Genomic DNA, 19008 nt, shown 5'->3' with positions numbered 1-19008 from the left:
AAAAAAGTGATTGCCTCAGTCTTTCAAATAAAAGACAATAATTGACCCACTGAGTCCATTAAGATGTATAGCCTTCATCTTTGGACATTTAAAGTTATACAGTGTAAGAAAGATGATTTTGCACGAAAGTCTGGATTAAGGGAAATACCAATAAATAGTCTACCTCATCTTTGTCATCATTTTTGCCTTCGTGCATGGCACTGTCCCTACTAACACAGTACGTAAAACTGACGGGACACATTGGTGTAATTGTGGTAACTTTGCAACGTCACCAGCAGCGGACCTAGCTGACACCTAGCTGACACTTGCCTTTTCAGTCGCAAAATAACCAAAATAGCCGTCCTCAAGGACACTGTAAGGGAACGTAGCCGCCACTGCTGCTTAAATCCGTAACTACGATGTAATTAAATAACGTGACAATGTGGTTACATCACAGTCCCAATCTGACTTTATTGGAAATGTGTCACAGTGGGTCAGAACATTTGTAAATTACTTAGGTTTTAAAATAAATTTTGAAGTCATACAGTTACAGAATTGTAATAATGAGGAGAAATCCTGCATGTCTGTTTTGTGTGTAATTTCTCATTTACAGTTAATATTAACACTAAAGATTTGCAGTCTAGGCCTAATAAAAATAATGATAAAAAATATGCCTATGAATAAAGTCCTAATTTTGCAACCTAAATGTGAGCAATGAACGCTGAGCAGTGAACGTAGAATGCAAGGCATTGGGCTACTTTCTTAGGTGACACAATTGAAGAACTAGACAAACAAGTTACACACTCTGTGCCAGTAGGTGGCGGTATGCACATTAAAGTTGTTTGCGATCCGCCACTAAACCCAGCGAAGAAGAAGAAGAACGAGGACGGGTGAAACTTCCGCTCCGTTTGAAACAGAAGCGATTGAGAAAGACACGCTGTCTTTGTCCCCGCGACAACACATATCCTGTAAGTATCTCAATTTCAATGTATACATTAGTATGTATACATACATACTATGTATTTTGGTATCGTCCCAGATAAAACACCAACGTTATGTGCAAGCTACCCTTTTGTAATGATTATCTATATGCAGATGCTCTCTTTCCAATGTTAGCTAACTAGCTAGCCAGCTAACGTGATTAGCCTTTTTCTGTACATCATGGCTAGCTAAGTAGCCTATGTAAAATTACTCTCGCAATTATTGTTATAACTTTAGCTTTTGTGTAATTGTAGCTTAAATTATAATGTTGGCTTGGCAACTTGAGAATATTTCAGTTGTGTACACTATAACTTTTATGAAGTGTTGTCGTGGGCCATTGTTTCCTAATTACGGGCAATGGTGGAGTCTTCTCAAGTCTAGCAGGCTCGCGCGAGCTCCTGCACGTTCGTACTGTTTCATCGCTTGGAATAAAATGCGATAATTAGCTTACTCATTGATTTCGCATTAACCCACGACACCGTTAGTATGTGTTTGTTTTTAGGCATTCATTTTTCCGAAGTTAATGTTAACAGAATACTAGAAGCCCCAACAACGGAGCTAGGCTAGCTAGCAGGATTTGTTATAGCAGCCATCTTGGCTCATTTGGTTACAGCAGCCATCTTGGTGGATTTCATGTTACTCTTAACTGTTGAAATGGTTGCTCATTCTGTCAAACGGGTAAAGAATTGTGTACTACGTTTTCACTCACATACAAATCCAAATTTTGCAATAAAGGTACTCATGATGTGGACTACTAATATAGTGTCTTGCAAAATCTATTTAATTACTGAGTTTGAAGGGTGGTAGACATGTTGCCCTGTTCCTCTAAACATGTCAGAAATCACGTGGTCCTGTGGAGTGTGCATGTCAGCCAACGAGAGGGTCACCCACCCACTCTCTCTCTCTCTCCCTCTCTCCCCTCCCATGCTCTGTTGCCAACCTCCCAGTTCTTGTTTGAACTGAGCAAGAAGCAGGTGAGCGGGACAGGAAGAGGCGCTAAGACGGGACAGGCGTGGCCAGGGGCAGTCCTGGGACAGCACCACAGGCTCTGTGAGTCTTGTTCAGTTGAATGCCCTCATGAGTATTAACAGAAGAGCACCATATACATATGCACACATACACTCTAACATGTCGCTCTCTCCTCAGCTCAGCCCAATGGTCTCTGATGGTTCTGTCTGGCCAGCCCTTAGGTGGAGAAACACCTGATCATCAATAAAGGCAGGCACACGTAAGTACAAATGCACATACGTTTCCATAGACGGGATAAACAAATGGGGATATTGATATTGAGTTAATGTTAGCGGTAGACATGTGAGATTCATAAGACGCATCACTGACGCCACAATATCAGGGAAATTGAGCAATTGCTTCCCTGTAGTGCAAACTTGCAAGATTCGCTCAGTTATTAACCCTTCTTGCCTTTTTTGTTGTTGGTTTTCTCTCTCCTCCTTCCTCTCTCTGCAGTTCTCCTGTGTGCTGAGCCGCTATCCCATGTATTGCCACTGCTGACAGGGTAGAGCTCAGCCCCATGCAGAAGTGAGTGATGAGGAGAGGGAAGATAATTTTCCCGTTTTTTTTCCCTCCAGTTTTAGGAACCGTCTCAAGAATGTGTTCCCCACTTTTATGCCTTTAAATCAGGGTTGGAGTATTCCAGGTGTGTGGCCATGGCCATGAACACCAGTAGAGGAGGGAACCAAGTGTCTCATTCTCTCTCCACAGTTGTGTGGTTGTAACCCCCCACTAGCTACATATTCATTCAATCTTTATTTAACATTGTGAATCAATTGAGAGTAAGCTCTCATCTACAATGATGTATAATCACTCTATATTTGAACTTGTACTACAGGTGAGATAATCCTTTTTAATGGTCTCTCTCATTCGCTCTCCTAGCTGTGATGTTAGAGTTGTGCAAGACTTGGGTGTTCTCCTGCTCTGAGTGCCCATTCTCCTATACCTCCCAGATCTACCTCCACAAGCACATCAAGAGGAGCCATGACAACCTCTGTCTCTGCTGAGGAACACACAGAGCATTATGAAGTAGCCAGTGCCTTGGCGAAGGTGTTTGAGCAGCAGTCATCAATGGATTAACTCCCAAGACACAAGGAAGAGACAGCGCAACACACGCTATGACTCCAGTGACGAAGGTAATATAATAAAGTGCATTCAACAGTCCCAAAAGAGTACTACTTGAGTTGACTAATCTGAGCTAATTTACCTCTACTATATGTTCCAGTGCCCAGGCAGCCGGTCGGCAGAACTCAGACCAGACCAGCTATGCCAGGTGCCAGAGCCGGAAGGCCTGCTCTGCCAGTTATCAATGCAGGTATCCATGCATGTTTGTGTTGGTGAAATGTCTATGCATATTTGCACACTTACAGTTAACTCAGGACTTTCGGAAGACTCATGTACTCAGTTCACTAATTCGCTCATCTCACATCTCACTACTCGGCAGTAGATGTTCATCGCCCGGGTCCTTTGAGCCAAGGCGCTGTGAGCCCAGGCCCTTCAGCCCTTCAGACGTCCAGGCACAAGCAGCATGCATCAGCGATTAGCACCCCGGCCAGACCAGGTCAGGGTCTGACATGTCTCATGTCGAGTTGATTCTTCCCCTTATGCCAGAATCACTACGCCGCCAGCACCATAGTTTCCTGCTCATCCCTTTATCCTCTGGTTTTCAGGTAGTTCTCTGATGCCATCGCCTGTGAGACCAACAGCTCCAGCAGTGTTGCCATCAAGCTCTGCAGATGCTGGTATGCTGAATTTTGTGAACTACTTCATGCTGCATGTAGGGATATACTTTGAGCTGAATATCCATTATGGGACCGTACAATTACTTATAGCCACATCTGTGTTTAATATCCAGACTTCCAGAGGATGATGTGTCAGCAGTTCTCCAGCGTCATGCAGAGTGAAAGTTTCTTGTAAACATAAAATATCACAGTTTTTCAGCAGGTTGTCAACTACTATACGTCGGGCTCTGTCTCCTGCGTTGTTGCCCAGGCGTAGCCCGCGGCAGTTGTATGATCCAACCTGCATAAAGTTTAAAGTATCGTGGGCTCCTTTCAAATCCTACTGGCCTACGAGTATAGTCTTCAAAATAACAAAACGCCCTTGAATATGAATGATTCATAGAGAAGGATTACCCTTATTTAATATCGCCAATAATGCCTATCCATCTCTATCGAAAACGTGGATAATTAACGACTGCAGCACTGAGTGACATCACTACGGACACTATGCTATCTGTTGTTATCCGACCAGCGCTCCTATTTAATTCTGAATGTCGGAGTGTATTAAATAAGGGGTATCGTTGGGTCTTAAAGTCCAGGTTAACCCAGTTCAAATTTTTGTTATGAGCTTCACACACCACAGGAAAACATGTCATTAACCACCCAGCCAAATCTGAGTGATTAAAAATGTCGCTAAGTATATAAAATAAGGCTTCAAAATCGGTTAAAAATCAGCAGCATTCTCTGGTCTGAGACTGTGGGGGCGTGTCTGCTGAAGGCACCGAAGCCACACCCAATTGCGTGGGGAGGGGGTGTGGAGGGAAGAACCTGTCAAATAGTACCGTTCTCTGGTCTGCATATTGTCACACTGGCACGCCGTCTCTTTTGTGGTAGGAAGGCACAGCTTTGTGAAAACAGAGAGTTGAAATTACACTTGTCTAATGAGTCAAACGCACAGATGCTTCCTCCTAACCTACCTCCTGACAAACAACACAGGTAAAACTGTAGCTACTCTATACCAACGCGCCAGTGTTACTGCCCTTAGATGCAAAATACAAAAACAGGCAACGAGGAAGTCTGTCCCTATTTTCTCCCTGCCACCTCCGGACCCATTCCTATCCCTAACAGGCGATCCTGTCGTCCCTTGGGATCAATGGAAAAAGTTGTTTAAAATGTACCTTTTAGTCACTGGCTTGAACAGCGCTGATAGCGCGAAGAAGCGTACACTACCGGAGTTGATAATCGGGACAGACTCATCCACTCTCGTTGGCAATGTTATGTGTGAGAATAACGAGCACTCGGCTTCAACTTTCCCGCAACATATCCAACAGAACTGGAATGTTCAGCCAGTAGCCGCCGAGCACCGCTTCACTGGGAGAGGGTGCGTCTTTCTCCAGCTGCAGCTGGTCTACCTAACCATCCCCCTCGCTCCCACCTCCCGGTCTCCCGCTGGAGAAATATACTGTAACCACTAGCGGTGAACCCATACGCACATCAGGTGCCACAAATATGGCAGGCAGTTTCTGTTAGTTAACGCTTATAGTCATAATATATCATCTGTAACGTTATTTGGTGGGTGGTCGCCTGGTCGGTGCTGCTAGCTATGTTAGCTAGACTAAGGTTATATACACACTCCCATTTGCAACAAGCTACATAGATAATGTTAGCTATAATTCCTCCTAAGATTACATATAATTAATCATAGCTGACATTACCACATAAATGTCAAGACACATTTTGTAGATTAACGTAGCAGTGTATTTTCCTATTGCTTACGTTACCTAGCTAACGTTATAACGTTAATTAGCTATAAGCACACAAGGCAGCGGTGTCGGCACCAAAGGTTGATGCGACAGGAGGAGAATGGAGGCCGGGGAGGGAGATGGTTGGCTCCGCCGAATTCACCAGGACCAGTCGTGAGTCCGTGAAACCCAAAAGCCTCATATTATAATTGCAGAAGCTTTCGGGAGTGAAATGTTTGCTGCAGAGGCGGGCGCTAGCGGTGACAGACTCTGTAACACCATGGCTCTTCAAAAATGCTAACCCATTTGCTTCTCATTTCAGCTTTACTCGGGAGTGAAAGAAGGAGACCTTATCATCCCATTCCTGCTGGCATCCAGGAAGGATGCATTTTCGTTTAGTTTTATGCATAGGCATTGCTAACTAAGTAAAACTAGCTAATTCTAGACTGTTGGTTAAAACTAGCTAATTCTAGACTCAAGATTGAGCAGAACCGAAGATTCAAATCCGTTCTAGCTTTATATAGTGTTAGGGCGGGGATATGCTAAGAACACCGCTCTACGTCATCCGGTACCGTTTTTAAGCCCGCCCAGAAAATCCAGAAATCAAAACTGGTAAAAAATACAAAACTGGTCTAACTTCACAATTCAGTACTACACATGGTTCATCCCATTTTTACATGTTATCAGCAATGCATCACTAACACATAGAATGTGTTTTCAAGCAAATCTCTGATTTTGGTTAACTGGGACTTTAAGCAAAAAGAAAATAGCTTAAATCTATTTAAATCTAGCCCTACATTTATTTCAATTATAGCCGTCTGGACTAGCCGTCAAGTCACAGTGTTCTATCCGCTCTGTGACATCACGGGCACTACGGCGTAACGTGTACACGTCACAGCGGCAAGGTACATATCCTGCTGTAACAAGTGGACAAGCCTCAGTGCGGTGTTTGCGATGAGAAGAACATGTTGCTAAAGATGTATCTTTGCCAATATGTTCGCTAGTGTAATAAATCATGTTTTTAGAACCCGAGAGAGGGTGCCGTGTGGACATGTACACCATGGTCCTAAGGCGACGCCCTCTCAGACAACCCCGTTGGATCTTGATCTGACATTCGTCTGCATGGCAGTTTTGTTCGCTCTCTCTGTGAACCTGATCTTTTATTGGCTCTTAGATCAATGGAGAAATCGCCACAGAAACATTAAGGTTGGTAATCAAAGTTTCATTGTACTTTAATCATTTACAATTCAAACAATTACAGAAGCTGTTCTGTCTTTGTGAAGCCTTAATGACCTAAATTGAGCCTAAATACCATCTTGTATTTCCTTTATAAATTAGGATGAAAACCTTGAAGACATTGATTGGTAAGTTGATAATGTTTTTTTCAGTGTATCCAACCGTGTGTGTGTGTGTGTGTGTGTGGGTGTGTTTGTTTGTGCGTGCGTGTGTGCATGCATGTGTGAGATGTGTGTGTTTATGTGTAAAATGTGTGGTATGATGCATTTTGATTGTACAAGTGTACTGAAATCATCAAAAGTCATTTTAGTTTATTTTATTTTGTTGTATCTCAAAAGGGCCCAGAGGGACAGTGTGACAGTCGACAGCTGCCCTGACCATCTGGAAGTGCTAATGCAGATGCATGAGCGCCATTGGGACTGTCGAGGACAATACGATTCAGGTTCTGACTCCTATGATCCGGGGGGCTGTGGACAAGACCCGGTGTCTGAGATGAGCAGAGGCTTCGCTCCCGTGCCACCTGGCGGCGTCGCCAAGCCCTTTCCAACACGCAAGGGCAAAAGTTCAAAGGGCAAATCAGAGCTGAACGTTCCTCTCTCAGCCAAGGCCGACAGGGAGCGTCTGGTGCTGCCTCGCTGTCAGAGGCTCTGTTGCAAGAGCTCAGACTCTCTGGTGAACAGGGCAGCTGTCACAGCTCCATATGACACAGCACTGTCTGTCACCGGTCCATTTGACACAGCCCCGTCTGACACAGCCCCGTCTGTCAGACCACCATTCGCGATCACCAGGACCAGTAGAGTTGACAGCCCCGCTAGCGCCTTATCCACCCCCATGGCGTCTACTGGTGTGCTGGTAAAGGGACAATCTGACCAGGACGTTCCACGATCACCCGAGCGCCACTGGAGGTGAGATCTGGAGCTCTCTCGGCGTCGGAGGCTTTTTCGCAAGAAGTGGGAGGGAGTCTATCAAGGGTCGGCCATTTACACCTCGGACTCTATGGTTAAGAGGGCCGCTGACACAGCTCCATCTGACACAGCTCCATCTGTCAGTCGACCACTTTCCATAACCAGGATCAGTAGAGTTGACAGCCCCGCTAGCGCCTTATCCACCGCCATGGCGTCCAGTGGTGGGCTGGTAAAGGGACAATCTGACCAGGACGTTCCACGATCGCCCGAGGCCCACTGGAGGCAAGATCTGGAGCTCTCTCTGCGTCAGAGACTCTTTCGCGAGAAGTGGGAAGACGTCTGTCAAGGGACGAACACTTCCACTTCGGACTCTCTGATGAAGAGGACACCTTACACAGCCCCGTCTGTCACAGGTCCATCTGACCCAGTCCCTTCTATCACAGCTCCATCTGTCAGACCACCATTCACGATCACCAGGACCAGTAGAGGAGACAGCCCGGTTAGCGCCTTATCCAGCCCCATGGCGTCTAGTGGTGTGCTGGTAAAGGGACAATTTGACTCCGATGTTCCACGATCACCCGAGTGCCACTGGAGACAAGATCTGGAGCTCTCTCAGCGTCGGAGGCTCATTCGTAAGAAATGGGAAGAAATCTCTCAAGGGGCGACCTCTTCCACCTTGGACTCTCTGATGAAGAGGACACCTGACACAGCCCTGTCTGACGCAGTCCCTTCTATCACAGCTCCATCTGTCAGACCACCATTCGCGATGACCAAGACCGTTAGAGTTGACAGCCCCGCTAGCGCCTTATCCACCCCCATGGCGTCTAGTGGTGTGCTGGTAAAGGGACAATCTGACCAGGACGTTCCACGATCACCCGAGCGCCACTGGAGGCAAGATCTGGAGCTCTCTCGGCGTCGGAGGCTTTTTCGCAAGAAGTGGGAGGGAGTCTATCAAGGGTCGGCCATTTCCACCTCGGACTCTATGGTTAAGAGGGCTGCTGACACAGCTCCATCTGACACAGCTCCATCTGTCAGTCGACCACTTTCCATGACCAGGACCAGTAGAGTTGACAGCCCTGCTAGCGCCTTATCCACCCCCATGGCGTCTAGTGGTGGGCTGGTAAAGGGACAATCTGACCAGGACGTTCCACGATCGCCCGAGGCCCACTGGAGGCGAGGTCCGGAGCTCTCTCTGCATCAGAGACTCTTTCGCGAGAAGTGGGAAGACGTCTGTCAAGGGACGAACACTTCCACTTCGGACTCTCTGATGAAGAGGACACCTTACACAGCCCCGTCTGTCACAGGTCCATCTGACCCAGTCCCTTCTATCACAGCTCCATCTGTCAGACCACCATTCGCGATCACCAGGACCAGTAGAGTTGACAGCCCCGCTAGCACCTTATCCACCCCCATGGCGTCTAGTGGTGTGCTGGTAAAGGGACAATTTGACTCCGATGTTCCACGATCACCCGAGTGCCACTGGAGACAAGATCTGGAGCTCTCTCAGCGTCGGAGGCTCATTCGTAAGAAGTGGGAAGAAATCTGTCAAGGGGCGACCTCTTCCACCTTGGACTCTCTGATGAAGAGGACACCTGACACAGCCCTGTCTGACGCAGTCCCTTCTATCACAGCTCCATCTGTCAGACCACCATTCACGATGACCAAGACCGTTAGAGTTGACAGCCCCGCTAGCGCCTTATCCACCCCCATGGCGTCTAGTGGTGTGCTGGTAAAGGGACAATCTGACCAGGACGTTCCACGATCACCCGAGCGCCACTGGAGGCGAGATCTGGAGCTCTCTCAGCGTCGGAGGGTTTTTCGCAAGAAGTGGGAGGGAGTCTATCAAGGGTCGGCCATTTCCACCTCGGACTCTATGGTTAAGAGGGCTGCTGACACAGCTCCATCTGACACAGCTCCATCTGTCAGTCGACCACTTTCCATGACCAGGACCAGTAGAGTTGACAGCCCCGCTAGCGCCTTATCCAGCCCCATGGCGTCTAGTGGTGTGCTGGTAAAGGGACAATCTGACTCCGATGTTCCACGATCACCCGAGTGCCACTGGAGACAAGATCTGGAGCTCTCTCAGCGTCGGAGGCTCATTCGTAAGAAGTGGGAAGAAATCTCTCAAGGGGCGACCTCTTCCACCTTGGACTCTCTGATGAAGAGGACACCTGACACAGCCCTGTCTGACGCAGTCCCTTCTATCACAGCTCCATCTGTCTCTCCTCTTCCCCCTACTCCACCACCACCACACCCCCTACTCCTCTTCCTCCTCCCCCTACTCCACAACTACGCCCCCCTACTCCTCCTCCTCTTCCCCCTACTCCACCACCACGCCCCCCTACTCCTCTTCCCCCTACTCCACAACCACGCCCCCCTATTCCTCCTCCTCTTCCCCCTACTCCACCACCACGCCCCCCTACTCCTCCTCCTCTTCCCCCTACTCCACCACCACGCCCCCCTACTCCTCCTCCTCTTCCCCCTACTCCACAACCACGCCCCCCTATTCCTCCTCCTCCACCATTTGCGATGACCAAGACCGTTAGAGGAGACAGCCCCGCTAGTACCTTATCCACCCCCATGGCGTCTAGTGGTGTGCTGGTAAAGTGGCAAATGTTCCACGATCTCTCCAGTTCCCCCCAACACTAGCCACTGAACAAAAACAAGACATTCAAGGCAATACATAACAAATAACCCCACGATGACAGACTGACCAACACCAATCTACCCAACCACCCACCTACCAACCACATGTCGAGGCCACTGGGGCAACTCGGGCTCTTGAGAAGACATCTGTCCTCACATCCTGGTCCAAATTACCAGAGTTTAGTTCATCAGCACTGTAGACAGGATTCTTCTTCATCATATCCACGTATGTTGTCTTCAGAGCACCACGTGTGGCTTTACCATGCTTGGGTTCCCAGAGGACAAGGTTTGAAGTGATGAGGTCAGGGCGTTCGCTATGGTCAGCTATCCTTAGTCTCCACCGATGTATCTTTGTGTTCATCAGCGGTAGACCAATGTAGAGGTCAACAATGTTCATGTGTTCCATCCACAAGATGTCCTCGGCCGTACGGAGGTAGTTGTAGGCTTCCCACCTACCTACCTCCTGGGGAGGGAGGTAGGTGGGTGGGTAGGTAGGTAGGGAGGTAGGTGGGTGTGTAGGTAAGTAGGTGGGTAGGTAGGTGGGTGGGTAGGTAGATAGGTGGGTAGTTAGGTAGCTAAGTAGGTAGCATGGTCAAGACACGTGGTGCTCGAAAGACAACATACGTGGACATGCTGAGGAAGGACCCTGGCTACAGTGCTGATGAACTAAACTCTGGTATGATGGACCAGGGTGTGTGAAGAAGTGTCATCTAGACCATCACCATCTACCCCATTGGCCTCAAAATTAGGTTTGTTCAGTTTGGGGTTACTTGTTATTATGTCTTGTGCTTGTACTGATTTCATTCATGAATAAAGTCTCTGAACATTCTCTGCCTGTGTTTGGGTTCTATCTCCACTGTATACTGATGCGCGTTAATCAGTGCCCATCCCACGGCTATGCTCAGTGAGCTGCCTGGACTAAGAGACTTTGTGGAATAAAATGTGTAATCAGAATCAAATTAAAGCCGCCGTAGGTAGTTAGGTGGCTAGGTAGGTAGGTAGTTAGAGAGGTAGTTAGGTGGATAGGTAGGTAGGTAGTTAGAGAGGTAGTTAGGTGGATAGGTAGGTAGTTAGAGAGGTAGTTAGGTGGATAGGTAGGTAGGTAGGTAGGTAGTTAGAGAGGTAGTTAGGTGGATAGGTAGGTCGGTAAAGAGGTAGATAGGTAGGTAGGTAGGTAGATGGGTAGGTAGGTAGGTGGGTAGGCAGGTAAGTAGGTAGAGAGGTAGGTAGGTAGGTAGGTAGGGAGTTGGGTAGGTAGGTAGATAGGTGGGTAGGTAGTTAGCTAGGTAGGTAAATAGGTAGGTGGGTAGGAAAATAGGTAGGTAGATGGGTAGGTAGGTAGGTAGGTAGGTGGGTAGAAAGGTAGCTAGGTAGATAGTTGGGTAGGTAGGTAGGTAGGTAGGGGGGTGGGTAGCTAAGTGGGGGGGTGGGTAGGTAGGTAGATGGTTAGGTAGGTAGATGGGTAGGTAGGTAGATGACTAGGTAGGTAAGTAGATGGGTTGGTAGGTAGGTAGGTAGGTAGGTAGATGGGTTGGTGGGTAGGTAGGTAGGTACTGTAGATGGGTAGGTAGGTAGGTAGGTAGGTACTGTAGATGGGTAGGTAGGTAGGTGACTAGGTAGGTAGGTAGATGGATAGGTAGGTAGGTAGGTAGGTAGGTAGGTAGGTAGGTAAGTAGATGGATAGGTAGGTAGGTAGGTAGGTAGATACTTTAGATGGGTAGGTAGGTAGATGACTAGGTAGGTAAGTAGATGGGTAGGTAGGTAGGTAGGTAGGTAGGTAGGTAGGTAGGTAGGTAGATGGGTTGGTGGGTAGGTAGGTAGGTACTGTAGATGGGTAGGTAGGTAGGTAGGTGACTAGGTAGGTAGGTAGATGGGTTGGTAGGTAGGTAGGTAGGTAGGTAGGTAGGTAGATGGATAGGTAGGTAGGTAGATGGGTTGGTAGGTAGGTAGATGGGTTGGTAGGTAGGTAGGTAGATGGATAGGTAGGTAGGTAGATGGGTTGGTAGGTAGGTAGGTAGATGGATAGGTACGTAGGTAGATGGGTTGGTAGGTAGGTAGGTAGGTAGGTAGGTAGGTAGATGGATAGGTAGGTAGGTAGATGGGTTGGTAGGTAGGTAGATGGGTTGGTAGGTAGGTAGGTAGATGGATAGGTAGGTAGGTAGATGGGTTGGTAGGTAGGTAGGTAGGTAGGTAGGTAGGTAGGTGACTAGGTAGGTAGGTAGATGGGTTGGTAGGTAGGTAGGTAGGTAGATGGATAGGTAGGTAGGTAGGTAGATACTTTAGATGGGTAGGTAGGTAGGTAGGTAGGTGACTAGGTAGGTAGTTAGATGGGTTTTTGGTAGTGGAGGTAGTCAGACGAACGCAGAAACAGAGGTTGAGAATCTGCATTGTACAGTATATCTGCATCGGTATTTCTGTAGCGTTCCACTTCTCTTTGTAAAAGCAATCACTCCATAGATAGAATTCACCTATTATTATTTTTTGCTAATGAGATTTTGTACCAAACTGTTTTTATGTGTTTTGTCCAGGCTATTGTGATATGGTGACACGTTTGGAATATATTTTGTATGTATACATTATGTATAAAGTACTTATCTATGTACAAGAGAAGAGTGTTTTTGCTCCTATAGTGACTCCCCCCAAATGGTTCTTTGTTGCTCCATATCTGAATGTCTGTGTGTCATGTGAAATTACTGTTAATGACGTACTGTATTTGTGAAACTGTATAAATGTACATAACCTTTAAAGTTGTCTCAGGTTTCTTTCATGCGTAATCAATCAATCAAACAATCAACCAATCAATCAAAGCTTTATTTGTAGAGTGCATTTCATACCCAGAGGCAACACAATGCGCTTTACAGAGAACAAGGGAGGTGGGCATACGACCCACTCTACATATTCCAGAGGGAAGCAAAAAAACAGTAATCTCCCGGGGGCCAGATAAGTGAGCTGTAAAAATTCTTCCCTGACCCCTCTCAACAAGGCGATCGAGCAAGCTCCAGGAATATGTTTGTCTACCGGCTAAGAACATTTATAAAGCAATAAATTACATTAAATTACATTTCAGAGTAAGAGAGGCTAAAAAAGCATCATAGGAGAGACATGGCAAATACTGGTGTGTGTTTGCTATGGCCCAGGCCTAAAGCCGGAAATGGGCTGGTGTATGTCTGTGTGTACGTATGTGTGTGTGTGTGTTAACTAAATGCAACGACATCCACAGCAGACACAGGGGTATCTATCGGACTCCGGGAGGTCTGGGTTATGTTGCCCAGATATGGATAAAAGACGGTTAGCTCTCTCATACTTGGGCCTCAAAAGTGCAAACTCAGAGATAAATCTAATGCACCTCAAGTCAAATGTACAGTGTGTGTACTTGACCCAGGTTCTCAGTATGTGACTCACAATTCTCACCACTAGAGGGCGTCACACTCCAATTAATTTACCCATTCCCCCCTCTTTCTCATTCCATCAACTCATAGTTGATCAGATGGTAAATGGAGTGCATTAACGTATAACGCTTTTATCCAAAGCGCCTTACAAAGGCCTCTCATTCACCCATTCATCTCTCCACGCCTCCACCCTATCTCTCTCTTCCCTCCCTCTCTCTCATCGGATCATGGGCTGTGCACTCGGGGGTCAGGAGCGCAGCGCGCCTCTGTCTTGGGCTGCTTTCAAATCCTACTGCTAGCCTACGAGAAGTCTTCAAAATAACAAAACGCCCTTGAATATGAATGATTCACAAAGAGCGATAACCCTTATTTAATATCACCAATAATGCCTATCCGTCTCTATCGAAAACGTGGACAATTAACGACTGAGCGCTGAGTGACATCGGTTGCTATCGGTTGTTATCCGACCAGCCTTTTAAGCGCTCCTATTTAATTGCGCTTTAGTATCTGGCGGCGGACAGACCCATCTCTGTTGGTCGTGTTTGAGTGAGCGTTGAGTTTTTTGTTCCGCTGTTATGTTTATGACCTGAAGAAAATAGAAAATAAATAACTCCATTGCCACACACACACACCTTGGTCACAGGCTGTTTCACAAACACAGGTGCAGTATGTTATAGCCTACTGAACCTGATCTGATTATCAAAGAAAGAGTTTCTACATAAATATAACATCAAAGCTGAGGTGTGAACCTCTATCTCCTCCCCCCCTCTCTCCCCTCTCTCTCCTCCAGGATGTGAAGGCTCAGAACACTGTCTCAAGTTCCCCAGTGCTCAGGTCTGTCTCAAGGTCCCCAGTTCTCTGACCTGTCTCAAGGTCCAGAGGCCAACTCTTCCTGGCTGGACACGGTCATCCGCACACACACACACATTCAGGTCATGAGTGATTATGGTTTCTGTCTGTTTTTACTTTCCTTACTGTGAGTGTGGCTGCCTTTGTCCCTTTATGTTGTCCAGTCTCCCAGACATTGGGAAACTCAATTTGTAAAATGGTTATAATTTAATATACAATAACTTGACCTTAGTACAGTCATCATGCCGTTACCACTACATGGCCTCTGATGTTGTTGTTTACACACTGTAAAACATAATAAAGCAGTCTAATTCCAGCAAGGTCTTCTGGTCTGCTGTTCTTACAAATCAAAGACCTTCACTGTGCTCTTATGAAGAAACGGTTCCTGAAGTAATCTTTCTTCAAAATGCAACAAGTGCAGAATCCTTTGAGGAGCCTCCAGGAACCATTTTTATAAAGGCAAGTTCGTCTAAGAATTTGGTCACCTCCAGGAACCGTTAGACCCTTGACAAGTTCATTACATTTTGAAAGACCCCTAGGTGCCTCGGTGGTCTGAGAAAAGTTGTAAAAGACAACCGAAATAAAAAATCTGGAAACTTTATTTTAAAAATCCCATATTTTAAACAATCATATAATCTAAATAATAAGATCACAGACTAATTGAACAAAAATACCTAAACATTTGTGCATAATTTCCATCTTAGAACACGGTTAGGTGATTCTCATGAACTTGGAAAAAAATGCAAACTTTGCAAAAAAAACAAAACAACCTTTATTATAACCAAATAAACATTTCCATCAATTAACAATTAGGCTAAACTAACTGACAAGTAGCCTATTTAATCAACAATAACAATAAACATCACAAAACATTATCTCCTCTCCTCCCATCTCTCTTCCCTCCTCTAATCTCTCCACCTGTCTCCTCTCCCCTCTTCATCTCTCCACATCTCATATCTTCCTATCTCCTCCCTCTCTTCTCCAAACTCTTCCTCTCCTATCTCCTTTCCTCTCCCCTCATCTCCTCCCATCTAATTTTTTTACTGAAAGGCTCCACGCGTCTGACTTTGACATGCTACAGTACAATCAGGCTGGGAAATGCCTCGGCTTCTTTCTGAACTGCTTTCTGCCTTTTGTTGGCCTGAATCATCCTCTTCATCCCGGGGTCCATGATCAGGTCCTCCTCCTCCACGTCCGTGTTTCCACAGCCCACCTTCGGACAGCGGAGCTGCTTATTCTTGGCGCGTTTGGCTCTGATCATGCCGAGGATCGCCTCCAGTTCGTAATGGTGGCCACACTTGCTGTTCTTCACGGGGATCTCCATCTCGGTCTGCGTCAGGGGACAGATGAAGTTCACCTGACACCGCGTCACGGCAATGTCCTCGTCCAGCTGCTCCTCCGTGTCCTCGGCCGTGTCCACAGTTGGTTTAAGGCGGCATCCTCGGGGCTGACCGGCTCGGCGTGGCTCTGTGGCTTTGCATGGTCGAGCCTGACCATGGCCTCGGCGTCCGGGTGCTGATGCTGATGCTGCAGCAGACTGGGCTCTTGACATAACTTCTCCATGACCTGGGCAAGGCATGCCTCCCTGCGGTAGTTCAATATTATCTTCTTCAATTTGGTAGTTAAATATTATCTTCTTCAATTTGTTCCGATCTACTGAAGCCCCGCCTGTCACACTTTCCATTCGAGCCTATAGCTACTTTGGCACAGTAGCCTACTAGCTACCTTGACATAGGAAACTGATCAAATTGGTCAAGATTCTTGAGATGAATTTGGGAACTCACGAAGTTCATCTTTTACTCGGAAATGACGTTTTGTAAACACGCGGGCCTGTGTTGATTTTCTGTCGATATCATGGAGATATCATGGAGGTATAATGGTTGTTCTATTTCGTGGAGCTCCGCCCCACAGGGCTAGCTCCTATTGGCTAGCGAAACCCAGCTAGCTACATTGACTGAAGAAAAAAAACATACACGCACCTGTGTCCAACCAGGTCCGGTGCACCACTGTATAAGCGGGCTACGCCCGCACATCTGCTCCTTCGAAATTTTCAGCTCGCATTGCTACTGGAGAAGATCAGAAGATGTCTACTCAGCGGACCCAAGCGGACCTGGCGGCGTCCCTAGATGACCCCCTGCCGGTGCCGATGGATCCGCCGGATCGTTTCTGTGTCTGCGGCTCCCGCTACAGCGACGTGGGACACCACCTCTGCTTCCGCTGTCTGGGGCCGCAGCACGCCAGAGCGGGTCTGGCTCCGTCCCCCGCCTGCGAGATCTGCGCCCTCCTGGACCCCATGGAGAGGATGCTCCGGGCGCATTTCTTCGCTCCGCCGCCGCTGGAGACTGAAGGTCTGGTCCAGCTGGTCGGCGAGGACATCGGCGCGCCCCCGCAACAACCGGCGGCCCCGATTACCTCCCTCGCGCCTACGGATGATGAGGATGAGCTCTCCGGGGAAGACGAGGTTCTCTCTGCGTCGGAAGCCACTACGGCTAGTGGCGCCTCCTTCCCGGGGCGGGGTTCCTTCGATCGCGACCTGCCCCGGCTGCTGGAGAGAGCCGCGCATCACCTCGGTATCTCCGTCCCGGAGGTTGCTGCGACTACGGGGCTCCCACTGTGGAGCTCCGTCTGCTACGGGCGTCCCTCTCAGCCTGCTCCTCGTCTCCTGCCGGCTATGCCTGACCTGGAGGCGTTCGTCGAGGCTGAATGGGAGCGGCCGTTGGCCATCAGAGGTCCGCTTCGCCAGTTCAGCAGAGCTACGAGGGTAACCGGCTGGACTGACGTAGCAGCTATCGGCTCTCCTCCTCTGGAACCCGACATTGCAGCGGTCCTGGTGCCTGGTTCCTCCGCCTGGGGCTCGGCCAGGAAGCCTCTCATGCCGGACGTCAAAGACAAGACAACCCTGTCCTTGGCCGACAAAGGTTTTTCTCTGGCCGCGCAGGCCGTGGCTGCCTCCTCCTCCATTGCTATGCTGGCCATTTACATCGGCCAGCTAGCTACGGAGCAAACCCCCCCCTCTATGGATGAAGACAGGAGAGCGGAGATGGCCGAAGCCGCCGGAGCCGTGGCTCAGCTTGTGAGAATCTCCGCCTCCTGTCTGGGTGGAGTGATGGCCACGTCGGTGGTGCAGCAGCGCCACCTATGGCTCTCCCTGACTCGTCTGCGTGAGGAAAGCAAGAGTGTCCTCCTCAACTCACCGGTCAGTAGGGAGGGGTTGTTTGGGGCGGCTGTGTCTAACATCCTGGAGCAGTGTCGCAGCCAGGAGCAGGATCGGCTCCTCCTCGCTCGCCACCTCGCTGCTCCGGGGGAGCGCAGTGTGCCGGCACGTCCGCGTGCTCCGGCTGATGCTGCCGCGACTGGGAGCAAGCGCCGGCGGACACACAAGACTAAACAACCTGCCACGGGGTCCCGCCCCGCTACGGCCCATGGACCGGCTCGCCCGGGCTCCTGGACTGCGCACGCGGCTCCTCCCCCGCGACCTCCCCCTGCCTACCCCGCCCAGGGTGCCGGGACCGGTCCGGCGTCTTCAAGCGCGCCCACCGCTCCGCCTCCGGCTTGGGGTAGGAAGAGGCGCACCTATTGACGGTGCGTGGAGATGCGTGACTGTGTTGTGCCCACACCACGCTCTGTTAAGAGCGGCGGTGAGCAAGTTTCCCTGTTCAATAAAACAAACACGATGCAACGTTATCAAGCTGGTTGTAATGTGCAGTCCGCATCTCCTCCCTTTTCAACTACTGTAATGTTCTCGGCTAGAGCCGCTGGGTCTTCTGTGAAAGAGTCAGAATTGACCACGGCAGGTCTCGCCGCAGCTGGGAGACCGGCTCGAGCCGCGGAGTCTTTTCCTGCTAAAGCAGACGTGACTCACGCGGGGCTCGCCGGCTCAGCTGATGTGATGTATTCGGCTAGAGCCACCGGGTCTTCCGTGAAAAAGTCGGAATTGACCATGGCAGGTCTCGCCGCAGCTGAAAAACCGACTCGAGCCGCGGAGTTTTTTCCTGCAAAGAGAGCAGACGTGACGCGCGCAGCTCTCGCCGGTTCAGCGAATGTAATATATTCGGCTAGAGCCGCCGGGTCCTCTGTGAGAAAGTCAGATTTGACCACGGCAGGTCTCGCCGCCCCTGTTCTAAACAGACCGGTTGGGTTTTTAACAGAGGGGATGTGTGCGCCCAGGCCAAGTGCTATGGCTGTACTGCCCTGTTCGGAGTTTTCTCGGGACCGACCGCTGGCGGGGTTTAGCGGCGAAAAAGATGCGCTAGACCCCCAGACGGCGTTCGTTCATTCGGGCCGAGCGTTCGAGCCTCTCCCTGTGTGTTCGACAGGTAGAGAGTTTTCACGCTCACCGGTCAGTGAGAATACTTCCGTGTTTACTGCCTCGGCTGGCTATTTAACACTGCCCGCCTCTCATGTCCCGTCTAGTCGGTCTGCGAAAGACGGCACCTTGCCAGATCATGCAAATGAGAAGGCGGGGCTTCCCGCATTGCAACACTCCGCCGTTTTCTCTCAATGGGATGAGCGACGGCGGCTTGTTAGCAATGCGGACGGTGTCGGCTCACTT

General features: G+C 48.8%; 1 protein-coding gene across 1 annotated transcript; it reads right to left on the bottom strand.

The window, feature by feature from the left end:
• Positions 1-15531: 15531 nt before the first annotated feature.
• LOC311307355 (E3 SUMO-protein ligase NSE2-like) lies at positions 15532-16008 on the bottom strand (the record flags this gene model as incomplete). The annotated part of the gene is made up of 1 exon (XM_084436150.1): positions 15532-16008. The coding sequence occupies one exon, from the start codon at positions 16006-16008 to the stop codon at positions 15532-15534; it is 477 nt and encodes a 158-aa protein (XP_084292276.1).
• Positions 16009-19008: the final 3000 nt, after the last annotated feature.

Source organism: Borostomias antarcticus, assembly GCF_949987555.1.
Source record: "Borostomias antarcticus genome assembly, chromosome: 3".
NCBI classification, from domain to species: Eukaryota; Metazoa; Chordata; class Actinopteri; order Stomiiformes; family Stomiidae; genus Borostomias; species Borostomias antarcticus.
Note: the sequence above shows the minus strand (reverse complement) of the source record. Positions and strands in the feature narration are given on the sequence as shown.